General features: G+C 42.8%; 1 protein-coding gene across 9 annotated transcripts in view; it reads left to right on the top strand.

Moving 5' to 3' along the window:
• Positions 1–12,092, top strand: part of EBF2 (EBF transcription factor 2) — a 120,513-nt gene that overhangs the window by 93,264 nt on the left and 15,157 nt on the right. For 5 of the 9 annotated variants that reach the window (XM_054000554.1, XM_054000557.1, XM_054000551.1 and 2 more), the window contains 3 exons: positions 7,997–8,114; positions 9,867–9,997; positions 10,881–11,007. In XM_054000554.1, coding sequence (XP_053856529.1) covers positions 7,997–8,114; positions 9,867–9,997; positions 10,881–11,007 — 376 coding nt within the window. Of the gene's footprint in view, positions 1–7,996; positions 8,121–8,793; positions 8,797–9,845; positions 9,998–10,880; positions 11,008–12,092 lie in introns of all 9 variants that reach the window. The other 4 variants (XM_054000556.1, XM_054000549.1, XM_054000552.1 and 1 more) reach the window with 2 other exon arrangements.

The raw sequence follows: 12,092 nt of genomic DNA, 5'->3' as shown, positions 1-12,092 counted from the left end.
AGTTTACTTTTTATTAACCCCCTCCAAAAAATGTCAACCTTTTCTCAGAGTTACAGAATGAAAACCTTTGAGACAAATCGCAGAATTCTTGAGGTTTTGAGTGAGAGCAGGATCTTCATTCAAAGCTGGACACATGGCTTGCTGAGCTTTGTTCTGGGCTGCAGAGGTCAGTGTGGATAAAAAAAGATACAAAAAGTGGCTCAAATTGCTAAAATTTGACACCATGGCAATAACAAAGCCCCGTGTTCCAAAGCAAATTAGCCATGATGAACAGTAAGGACAATAGGCAAAGACAGCTTGTTTTCTGTCTGCCTACTGGTTTCTAAGGATATCATCATTACTTACCGGAACATAACCAAAGTTAGGAGTGTTCTTAAACACTCCAGTGGCTTCTGGACACTTCTTTTATTTTTGGTTGATTTTTTTTTTGTGCTTGTTGAGTTTTCTGTTTTAAAATTTTAATAAATTCTTTTTGCCTGCTTCTTGTTGAACATGGTCTGTCAGCAACCCTGAAAGTCAAAAGTGGGGGGAAAAATTACTTTAAAATATTAGGGGTCTGTTTGCACACTTAGGACATGTTCATTTTAATTGTTAATATATTCACCAGGCAAAGTAATGAATGTGCAGAGTTGTCTATTAGGTTTGAAGGGATAGTTGTGCATCCTGCCAGTACACAAACCTGTGAGCAAAGTAAAAGCAGGGTCAAAAACCACAGTGCAGTAGAGTGGTTTATTCATTTTATTATTTAATTCATGATGTTTCAGTCTTGGGCCATATCTATCTCTGCTGGTTTTTCCCCAGTAAATTATTTGTACAGCTGTTGTTATTAAGTCCCTCCTTTTCCAGACACTTCCAAGCACTTCACTTTCCTTATGCAAACAGAATTCTGCAGCAATGCTTATTTAAGTGTGTTTTATTTCCTATCTATGTTCTTCTACAGAACTAAATATTTTCATTTTCAATGGAGTAGTGCTTGTCAAACCTTCAGAAGACATCAGGATACTCCTTTTCTTCTGTGGTTATTAAACAAAACAGCAGAGAAAATCCTTCTATCAAATTCTCATTTAAATCACTACTGAAACCTGGGCCTGAAAGGGTCTTGTCCAGCACCTTTTTTGCTCTTTAATGGAGCCTGAATGAAAGCCCAGATCTGAGGCTTTGTTGAGGAGACACAAATACAAATAAGAGACGTGGAAATAGTGCCTTACAATGCATCCTACTGAGTTTTCCAGCACAGAGCCATGGTTACTCATAACTGGAAAAGTGTCAAGCTAATGCTTCTGATTAAAGATGGGTGTGAAGCTGCACAGTTTGGGCTTGGTTTGGCTCATCCCCAAAGTTCCAAGGCACTGGGATCCAGTGTCCAAGCCTGGCCCCAGCCTCACTTCCAGAGCCATTACATGATTTAGATATTTCATACTATACTGGTAATATTTTAAGATAAATTAAATGTTAGGTTTCACATGTATCATTAAAAAAAAGGGGGGGGTGGGGAGAGAAAGGGGAGGAAAGGTTACATTAATATTGTGTTGTAAATTTAATGCAGCTCCAGATGCCTGAAGAGTTGTGGGGTTTTTTTTACTATAATTCTTTCGTTTGGAGAGCAACACCAGCTGCTTTGTGATCCTCTTGCCTTCCTTTTTTAACCAAATGCAATGATTTTGTGCTGTTGAAAACTATGTTTTACATCAGAAGTTAAGGAATGTGTGATCATTATTTTAGTGAGTTTTTTTTTTTTCCCTGTAGTAACATGATTTTATTGTGAATCACTACTTCAATGCCTGTCAGTGGCTAAAGCAGGGAGACTCTTTCTAGAACTAAATGAAAGAGAATATTTCTAGAACTAAGGGATATTTTCATAGTTACTTGGTGGCTCCCAAAACCCACAGAGGATCGAGCAATATGTCCTTGTGTGTCAGCTCTGATTTCAAACCCATGCTGGCTACTCCCCAAAAGATCCTCAAATCCTTGATTTCCATCAGATGCTGAGCTGAAGGAGGAGTTTGGATCTAACTTTTCTGAGGGGGGGGGCAGAAATCTCTCTGTGGTCTTAGCGTTATTGAAACAATAGCATTAACTGAAACAATATTGGTTATTTATCAATTATAATATTTCCAAATAAAGCTGGTGGGTGGAAAACTGAGGCAAAAATCATCCTAAAATTACTTATTCAAACACAGGGTTTGAGTTCAGCTCCTCTGCAAATTGAATTTATATAGGTATTGTTAGTGAGGGCTGTGTTCTCAGTGAGGGATTCTCCCAGGAATGGAACTTAAAATAAAAATAAAAGCCCCAAAAACTATGCCCTCCATTTAATGAGGAATTCTCCTGCAGAACTTGATTGAAGCCCAATGATACTTTAATGGTAACGACCGGTGTGTAAAGGGGGACAATAATTCTGTAGAATTAAGATGAGGCTCTTCAGCTGAAATGCTTCAGCTGAGACCTGGTGCTCACACATTAGGCTCCTGTTGATTGGGAATTCTGTTTCCTCCAGGAGCACAGTGATTAAACAGGTCCTGCAGTGCCAGGGAGGGGTACGAGGCAGCAGACATTGGTTCTAACAGTGGTCAGCTTTAAACCAATGTCCTTTTTTAGGAGCAAAAAGAGAAAGGTCAGCAATTGCCCTCTGTTTTCAGCAGAAAACATGACATGGAATGTTTCCTGGCAGGCACCCCCCCCCTCCTCTAGATGCTCTAGGGAGGAAGAGAAAGGAAAAATAACAAGGTGCACCCCTGGGGAGGTTTCCTTCCTGACCTCAGAGTGGTTGGATCAGTTCATCATCAGGCACGTGAGCAAAGCTGGCTGGGGCTGGGATTTCACCCAGCTCGCTCTAATCCAGAGCTCTGAGGGGTCTGTGTCACTCAGGGAAATGGAAAATGATTAAGAGGGGTGGGATGATATTGGGAGTTAGGAATGTAGGCTGTAGGAAGCAAAAAGGATGGCAAGGATAAAACATAACTGCTCTAAATCAGAATCCTGCTCAGGCTGATGGGGAAGAAATGTGCCAGAGACCCCATGGTCAGGCTGGGATATGGATAGGGATCACTGAACTGCTGGTGGAGGTGAATACTACATGGAATAATCATGATGGGGGACGAATTTCCCAGGTAGAGATTTCAAAACAAATACAGCTGGTGTCAGCAGAGCCTGGGCCTGTTACTGGCGGGGACAAATTTCTTCATCAGGTACCGACTGACCCAACAAAAGGTGATGTTATTTTAGATTCTGTGTGAGTAAGGGAAGGACTGACTCAACTGCAAGAGAAAAAGTACTCAAGGAGCTTAATGTGCTCAGATGTGAAGGCCAAATATCCATGGGGAAAGAGTGATGTCTCATCCTTTAAAAACAAACCACAGATGAGATCCACTCAGTCTCAGACTGCCAGCAGAAAGGAGGGGGATTTGTTGCATTGGGCCCCTCTGATTTCTTGTTTGGGTACAATACACTGGATTAACTACAGTCAAAGGCGAGCAAAATGACATTGGAACAGGTGCAGGAATTGATCATTAAGGGGACAGGGCCTGGACAAGAGCTTGGCTCAAATACTTGCACTGAGGAGGGGTGGAACTGTTCTCTGAAATTACCCTCAGGAAGGTCAAGAAGGGAAATAATAATTTTAAAGGTAATGTTAAGTATAAACTGACTAGGAATAAATTTAGGCTGTAAGTCATAAATTCCCTCATCACCAGGCTTTAAAACAAGACAAGTGTCAAAGGCAGAAGGTGGAAATGGTTGCAAATGATTTTATGAAAGCAGCTCCATTGTTTGTCTGTGGATAATAGCTGAAGACAAGGTGTCAGTGACCAAGGAGTGGTGTCCAACCCCTGTGTCCCAAAAAGCTTCAGATTCCCTGGGGTGAAGACCGAGTGCCCAGTTTGCTGTCAGCTCCCAGTCTGCAGGCTCAGGGTCCTGGAGAGGATTTCCCAAAGAATTCCATGGAAGTTTTGAGCAGAGTGAGGCTGCTGGCATTTTTCACATTGTTTATCTTATGCCTAATCCATCTCTGAGGCAAACCGATCATATCTGGAGGAGCCTCTCCTCCTGTTACTGCCTCAACCAAAATTCCTGTTGACATCAATGGGAGCCCTGTCCAAGTCCAGGCAGCAGGATGAGGCCTGACATCTTTCGTTCCACTCAGCTGGAAAATAACAACAACAACAACAACAACAATAATATTATTAATAATAATTTAAAATCCTCATAGCAGGTTTTTTTTTTTTTTTTTTTTTTTTTTTGGAAAGTTAAAATAACATGGTGCTGTGACTAGAGAGTTACAAGGGAAAGTGCATCAGGAATGCAATATTGTTTCCAGATGTACAATGTCATAAAGAATTTTTTCCACACTTGGAATGGTAACAGGAATTTTTTGAGAGAGATCATTTACACAGTGATGAGATACGTTACATGTAAGTAAATGCCTGTATGCCTGGAATGTTTGTACCATATGTCTAAATAGGTGTCTGTGACTGATACAGATTTTATATCTGGGGATGTGAATGGATTTGCATATCTGTGATTTGAAGATCAGCACACTTTAGAATATAAAAATACTGATATAACATAGTTGGGGGAGGGAAATTTTTAATACCCAGGCGAAGGTTTGTAAAGAAACACAACCCCCTGAGCTGTGCAGGGAGGTGAAGGAGGGGCAGTATAGCTCAGAGAAGCTGAGTTTAAAGTGCTAAAGACACTTTGGCTGGATGTCACGGGAGGTGAACCCTCCCTGTGGGTTCTGAGCAAGGATTGCATTACAGAAATCCACCTGGGAAACAAAAATAATGTGGAGATACAGCTCCAACATTTCTCCAGGACTGCGGGGGAATCACTGGTTAATGGCTATGGCCTCTCAGCTGATAAGAAGACCTTTGCAGATTGACAGGGAGAACCTCAAGGAGTGTGAAAACAGCTTAGAATCCTGTAATTCTCCCAGTGTTCTGAGGGAGATGGGATCTGTGTTTGGAAGGATGAAGGAATAAAACATTGCCCTCTCTATTTCTTTCTTTCTTGCTGTGCTCTGAAACCTCAGCAGAGGTGTCAGTTTGGTCCAGCTTTTGGGTGGCACAAAATCTTAAGTTTTTATGCTGTCTGTGCCTAAAATTTGGCCCTCAGCCTCAATTACCAGAATCCATGGCCTACCTGACCTATTTTATTGTTCTCTGATCATTCCCGTTAGATTAAATTTTGCATTAACAAGTGGTGTTAGGTAAAAGATCGTCCACTGAGAATAGGCAAAGAAGCCAAATTGTCATACACAAGGAGTGGTGCCATCAGGGCAGGAAAAGAAAAACTCACCAGAACCATTTGCCAGCACTGTGGGCAAAAGTCAGAATTTAAATCTCCAGGGAAGTTTTTACATCACCTTTCATCAGCACTAAATACAGGGTTTTTTCAAAAGGGCTTGGACTATTTTACGATGTTGGGAGAACAAGTGTTGTTGATAAATACGTGTTCAGGAGGGTTTTGGCAAAAGTGCATAGAAATGGTTAACAACGTAATGGTAAGAAATGTTGACCTTGATTTGTTTAGCTAAGATGTAAAGATTTTTGAAGGTCAAAGGTGTTCTTGTGTAGTGTTTTGGAGTCTAACTGTGTCTGACCCTCTAACATTAAGCTGCTGTGGCCTGCAGTTTTGAAGAGTGAAGCAAACCAGGGGGAAAGAGGGAAGGGGGAGAGAACAGGAAATGGAGTGAGGTGTTTCAGGAAGTTGTCAGGAGTTGACTGATTGATTCCAGATGGAAAGGGTCACCCTTCATGACCCAGGAAATACTCACTGGGGGAAAGCAGTTGGCTTGTGAAAGGGAAGGGCCTGGGAGTTAGAGACCATGGTGGAATGCACATTCCTCCTTCTTTTATCCATAAAACATTGGTTTTTAATCTCCAGAATAAAACAATTGTATTGTGATCTTCATCAGGCAAGAGGGAACAGCTGGGGCAAAGTGAAGAAATTCAGTCATTTTGATGTCCACAATCTCACGTGTCCTTTCTCCACACCATGGATGAAGAGTTGGGTGGTGGTGGTGTAGCAATGACAAAGGTCTCTGCCAAAATTCAGGTTACAGCAAAAAAGGTCCCAAACTTTGAGAAGGTTCTGCTCCAGATGTGAACTTTGCATCTCGTCCTGTCCACGAGAATGCTGTGTTTATTTACCCTGGGTCCCAGCCTGTGACAGGCCAAGTGGCTCTGGCCCTCCTGTCATGGATGGGAGAGGTGGATAAAAATGGAACGACACATGGAGAGAGGTCTAGAAGTGCATCTTTCATTCCTGCTGGCTGAGGGAGCAGAGGATGCTCAGCACTTGTCTTCTGGGCTGGTTCTTGCCATTACTCTGACATTGCTGTGAGGATCTCTACATCTCCTAGCAAAATGTGGTTCTTGTGTTGTGCACAATCCAAAAGGTGATTCCAACACTGACCTCTGCTCTGGGACAGTGACAGGACCCAGGGAACAGCTGGAGCTGTGCCAGGGAGGGTCAGGCTGGAGATCAGGGAAAGGCTGGATTTTGGGAAAGGCTCTTCCCCAGAGGGTGCTGGCACTGCCCAGGCTCCCCAGGGAATGGGCACGGCCCCGAGGCTGCCAGAGTTCCAGGAGTGTTTGAACAGCACTCAGGGATGCACCGGGTGGGATTTTAGGGTTTCTGTGCAGGGCCAGGAGCTGGACTGGATGATCCCAGTGGGTCCCTTTTCCACTCAGGACATTCCATGATTCCATTCTATGTGTGAACACTTGAAGCCTGCCTCTGTTCTCTCTTCCTGCGAGCAGGTGGGTGTGTATTTATCCCACTCGTGTAAGTGAGCTCAGAGATGTCTCTATTCCATAGTGTAACTGTATATACAAGACACACTTTTTATTTACATTTGGTTGCAATTTAAACACTTGTCGTAAATATTTCAGACACTGGAATAATTCAGGCCTATTCCCCTTTTCCATAGTGTGTTCTGGGCTGGCCAGTGAGAGACTTAAATTTATTTCCATTGTTTAAGGGAAAATAATGAAGTGCATCTGAGTGGGCTCAGCTATGTCATGAGGGAAACGTTCCCTTTGGATGGAGTCACACCCCACCCTAATGGGAATGAGGAAATCAGTTGGCACACAAAAACAACACATTCTGTGACAAGAATGCTTGAGAAATATAAGAGTACAGGATGACAAGAGCCTTTTGGAATGAATTAGAGTTGTCTCGAGAAAGAAAGTATTCTTTAAGCTTGCCTAAGCCTGGGGAGGGCAAGGTCTCTCCTGCTCTGTGCTGGATAGAGTTTTATCAACAATTAGAGCTTGACATTTTCTTACCTCGGCTGTGACATCTGAGGCTGTGAAAATCCATGAACACATCCAGGGTTTGACTCTCCATGCCTGTGCATTACTGTAGGTGTGGCAGTGGGATGGAATTAAACTCATTTACACAAACTAATGGTCCAAACCACTCTGTCAGAGGGCATCTTCTTTCTGGAGTTAAAACAGTGTTTGTTTTTCCCAAAAGTTTGTGGTTTGAAGTCACGCATCTTTCTGCATTGATGGGATTTAAAGCTTTGGATACTGAAAAAACTAAAGTGGGATTAATTAATATATACAGTTATTTCCTCTAAGAATTCAGGTTGGAGCCCAGTCATGGAGGTTGAGGTTTAAAACCTGCTGCTTGGTTTGGAGTGCTCAGGCTCAGTTGATTTTTCATCTGATTTTTCATCATTTTTCAGGAGGCACCATCCACTCACATGTCAAAACCAGGCATGATATTAGGTCCTGTTTTCAAGGAGTTTTCATCCTGCAGGAGCTGGGTCAGTGAGGCTCCTATACAGCCCACAGGATGCTGTGTTAAATGCAATTAATGCACTGAATGAAGACTGAAAATATTTTCACCTCTTCTTAAACCCCTGCAAGGCGTGCTGCCATTTTACGAAACAACGGTTTAGCTGAACTGAATAATTAATCCTTAACAAGTTGAATTTCAAATAAATTGTTTACCTGGCTGTTTTTTCCTTCTCTTTCTAAATATCCAGGTGGTGCTATCAACAACAGTGAACGTGGATGGGCATGTGCTGGCAGTGTCTGACAACATGTTCGTGCACAACAACTCCAAGCACGGGCGGAGAGCAAGAAGACTCGACCCCTCGGAAGGTGGGAGTTTTGTCTGGAGAGCAGAGCAGAAATTACCCGTTCTTCCATTTCTGTTTGTTTTCAGGAGGGAAGGAGAGCTAAGGGGGAATTGCAGAGCCTCAGGGGGTTTGGGGAAGGCAGAGGCAGGAAAACAGTGTCTACTGCATGCAAAATATGATCCTCCTCACATCTAAGGGACTGACTCCCCATCCCCCTGCAATTTATTAATTAGTATGTACGGCAAAGATGAAAAACACAGAAACACCAAGTATTATCTAAATTTCAGCCTTCTCATTCAGCTGGGGTAGATTTGATTTCAGGCAAATTAGGCAAGATGACATCTTATTTAAACAGAGCCGTTCCAGCACAAGATGTGTATGAAAAAGTGTCACTGGTTCCCTTAAACAAACTGTGCACGGAGCCTAACGATGCGCAGAGGGAGCTGACACTAATTGATGGGAGTTTGTTTGGCTAAGCCAGACTCATGGCCAGCTCCAGGATGGGTTGGGGACTGTATTCAAGCAATTACAAATTCTTGTATCTGTTAAGTTTCAAAACGTTTGGCCCCTCCTCTCCCTTTTCATTCCCAAAACATTCCACCTCCCTCATGCAGACAGTGCTCAAAAACGACTGGAAAATGCTGGAAAGTGCTATCAGTGCCTGCTTTTCCCTCTCCTGCAGCCACTGAAAGTGAGAAGAGCTGGTGATGTTAGTAGAAAAGACAAGCAGGGATATTATTTCATTATAATGTTTTGCTGCCCCACTTCTTAACTGTGCCCTGTATCAGCCTAAAAGAAGAATTAATGAACTGGAAGAAAATGATTGAATCAGTAAAGAATTCAGAGTGGTGTTAATTCTCCCCCAGCGGGCAGTGAAATGGTAGAAGGAAAATCCCAGGATTCCTAGCCTAGGAAGCCATCCAGTTTTTCCTTGACTGATTGGATGTGATTGACTGGCTGTTCAAAGGAGTCTCATGTTTTTGGAGCGCTGCCAAAGTTCCCCTCCACCTCTGACCCTGTCAACATTGGGAATGGAGTGATGGATTGACTTTGGTTATGGCCTGGAAACCATATTGGGTTCCTGATGGGATGCATAGTCCATAGGCTTTGAACATATGGAAGAGAGAAATAAAAAAATAAAAAAATAAAAAAAAAAAAGAAAGACTCTATAAAATCAAGAAAATTATTAGAAATTATCTCCTGATATGAATTGGAGGAGACATTTGATATTCCCATATCTTCTTTTACCCATTGATAAATGTAATGAATGTGGCTCTACCTTTTTTTCCACAGGGTTTGTGTCTGTGGGATCATATGCTAATCAGTGGGTGTTATTTTGTTTTTTTAAGCAGTCTCTGCACAATCATTTAAACATTTCATTTTTACACCCACTACAGTTGGCCTATTAGGCTTTAATGACACAATGTTAAGTGCCAGTAATGAATAGGCAAGTAATTAACACTTGCAAGGCAGAAAACACTCCTTTATTTATTTATTTATATATTTATTTATTGACATACTGGGGTTTGTGGAGTGGTGAGCAGCCTTCATGGGTGAATGGCTGGAAGGGACATGTCCTAGGCCTCTGCTAGCAGTGGGAATTCAGGAATTCCCAGGTGTGGATGGCTGGAGCTGCAGCTCTCAGCTGCAGTTTTGCATCACTTGGGGTGTTTGATGCTCACAGGAATTGCTCCAGGCATTTACACCCAGGCCTCAAAGCTGTTGGGGGGATGAAAAAAGACACCTTAAAGAGATGGTTTTTTGTTCTATGCAGCCACGCCCTGCATCAAAGCCATCAGCCCAAGCGAGGGGTGGACCACGGGGGGAGCCATGGTGATCATCATCGGGGACAACTTCTTCGATGGGCTGCAGGTGGTGTTTGGGACCATGCTGGTGTGGAGTGAGGTGGGTACAGCTGCCCCTCTGCCCTTGAGCTGCAGAGACTTCCCTTTTCTGCAGAGGAACGGGGTTAATTCCTGTTCCCGTTCCATGGTGCTCTGTGAGCTGGGACATAGAAACTTGTGTGGAGGGAATTAATGGAATGTGTTTGCCTTGCTCTGTGATATTATTGAATGATACCCAAAATGGAACTGAACAATTCTAGGTGTCTATAAAATCAAAGAAATTATTAGAAATTGTCTCCTGATATGAGCTGAAGGAGACATTTGATATTCCCGTATCTTTTTTTTACCCACTGATGAACTTAATGAATGTTACTCTACCAATTTTTCCACAGGGTTTATTATTTACACAGGTTAATTTACATAAGCAAAAGTAGAGAAATAAAGAAAGGGTTTAAGTTTGGGAAGGAGAAAAAAAATCCATCTGGGCCCAGGAATAAGCCATCAATTAAACAAAGGGCTTAACAGTGCAAGTTTCTTGATGACAATCCATTCTAAAATGTGTGATCCTCTCCCTGGAGGCTAGGATCTAACCCAGGTGATCTATAGTGATAATTTAAAAAAAAAGAGTTTTTACTGAGGCTTCTGATGGTAGGACGAGGGGGAATGGTTTTAAAGTGAACAAGGGTAGAGTTGGAAATGAGGATGATGTTTTTTGTGGTGAGGCCCTGGTACAGGTAGCCCAGAGAAGCTGTGGCTGCTCCATCCCTGGAAGTGTCCAAGGGTTGAACAGGACTTGGAGAAATCTGGGATAGAGAAAGGTGTTCATTGGGGGTGGGACTGGATGATCTTTAGGGTTCTTCCAACCCAAACTTTTCTGTAATTTACTCATGAAGTAAAAGAATAGAACAGACACCTGATGGTGCCTCTCCTGTTGCCATTCCCAGCTGATCACACCTCACGCCATCCGTGTCCAGACGCCTCCCCGGCACATTCCCGGTGTGGTGGAGGTGACATTATCCTACAAATCCAAACAGTTCTGCAAAGGAGCACCAGGCAGGTTCATTTACACAGGTGGGTGCCTGGGATTTGGGCTGCAGGAGCTGTGTTGGTGATTGGTATTGACAACCCTTGGTTTGATTAATTAATTAATTAATTAATTAATTTACCCTTTTGCTCATCCAAGGCCACTCTGGCAGTGGTGACTTTTGGGGGTGTAACGAGGAGGTTTCATAAGGCATTTTTACTGCACATTAATATTTTTCCCAAATGCTGTCACAACAAGGGTCTGCCTACAGAATATGAAACCAAATATTTATGTTCAACCTGATTATATTTGAGTTTTTCTTTCTTATATTTTCTTTTCTTGGAAAGAGTCACACTAAGATTGTTTGAAGAAGAAAATGACAAACTGTTGGAAAGATGAATATAAAAATTAGCTATACATTTCAAGGGTAAATCTAACTGGCACAGTGAGGCTGTTATGGGAGCTCATCGGTGTCCTGTAATGTGTCTTTATGTCGGGCTTCTGCAAAGTGTGCTGTGCTGGCACTGCTGCACTTCTGGGGCTCTCAGTGTTTCCACTCCCAAGTACTCTCACTCAGGGGTGCTGCAACCCAGCCATCAGCCTCCTCTCCTCACCAAAATGGGACATGTGGACTTTTCCATAAGGTTCCCACATGGAAAACTTCCTGTCAGAGTGAAGCCAGCAGGATTCTGTAGACATGTAATGATGTGCTGGAGAGTAGAGCAAAAACCCAGACAAATGGCTCGCTGGAGGGGAATGGCAGTGGCTGAACCAACTTTAGCAGCTGAAGTAAGAGATGAAATACTTAAAATGAGAGATAAAAGCCTATTTTAAATCACCACATAAGGAGCTTGGAAGTTCGCTGTGATCTCCTTGCTTGGCTTGGCCAGGAGAAGCTGGCTAAAAATGAGGAATGGGAGCAATGGACTAGCCCAGAAAATAAAACTTTAATAATGAAAATAACAAAATGTGATGACCACAGGTTACAGAGGCTAGATTCCAAAGACCTGTGGGCAGGGCAAACGCAGCCAAGTACAGGGGCATCTGAGGGCAAAGGTCCAATCCTGAATGTGAACTCAGAACATGCCCTTATAAGAAAAGAGCCCTGAACCAATAGAGAAAAAGAACAAGG

The sequence above is a fragment of the Vidua macroura genome, chromosome 28 (assembly GCF_024509145.1).
Source record: "Vidua macroura isolate BioBank_ID:100142 chromosome 28, ASM2450914v1, whole genome shotgun sequence".
Taxonomy (NCBI): Eukaryota; Metazoa; Chordata; class Aves; order Passeriformes; family Viduidae; genus Vidua; species Vidua macroura.
Note: the sequence above shows the minus strand (reverse complement) of the source record. Positions and strands in the feature narration are given on the sequence as shown.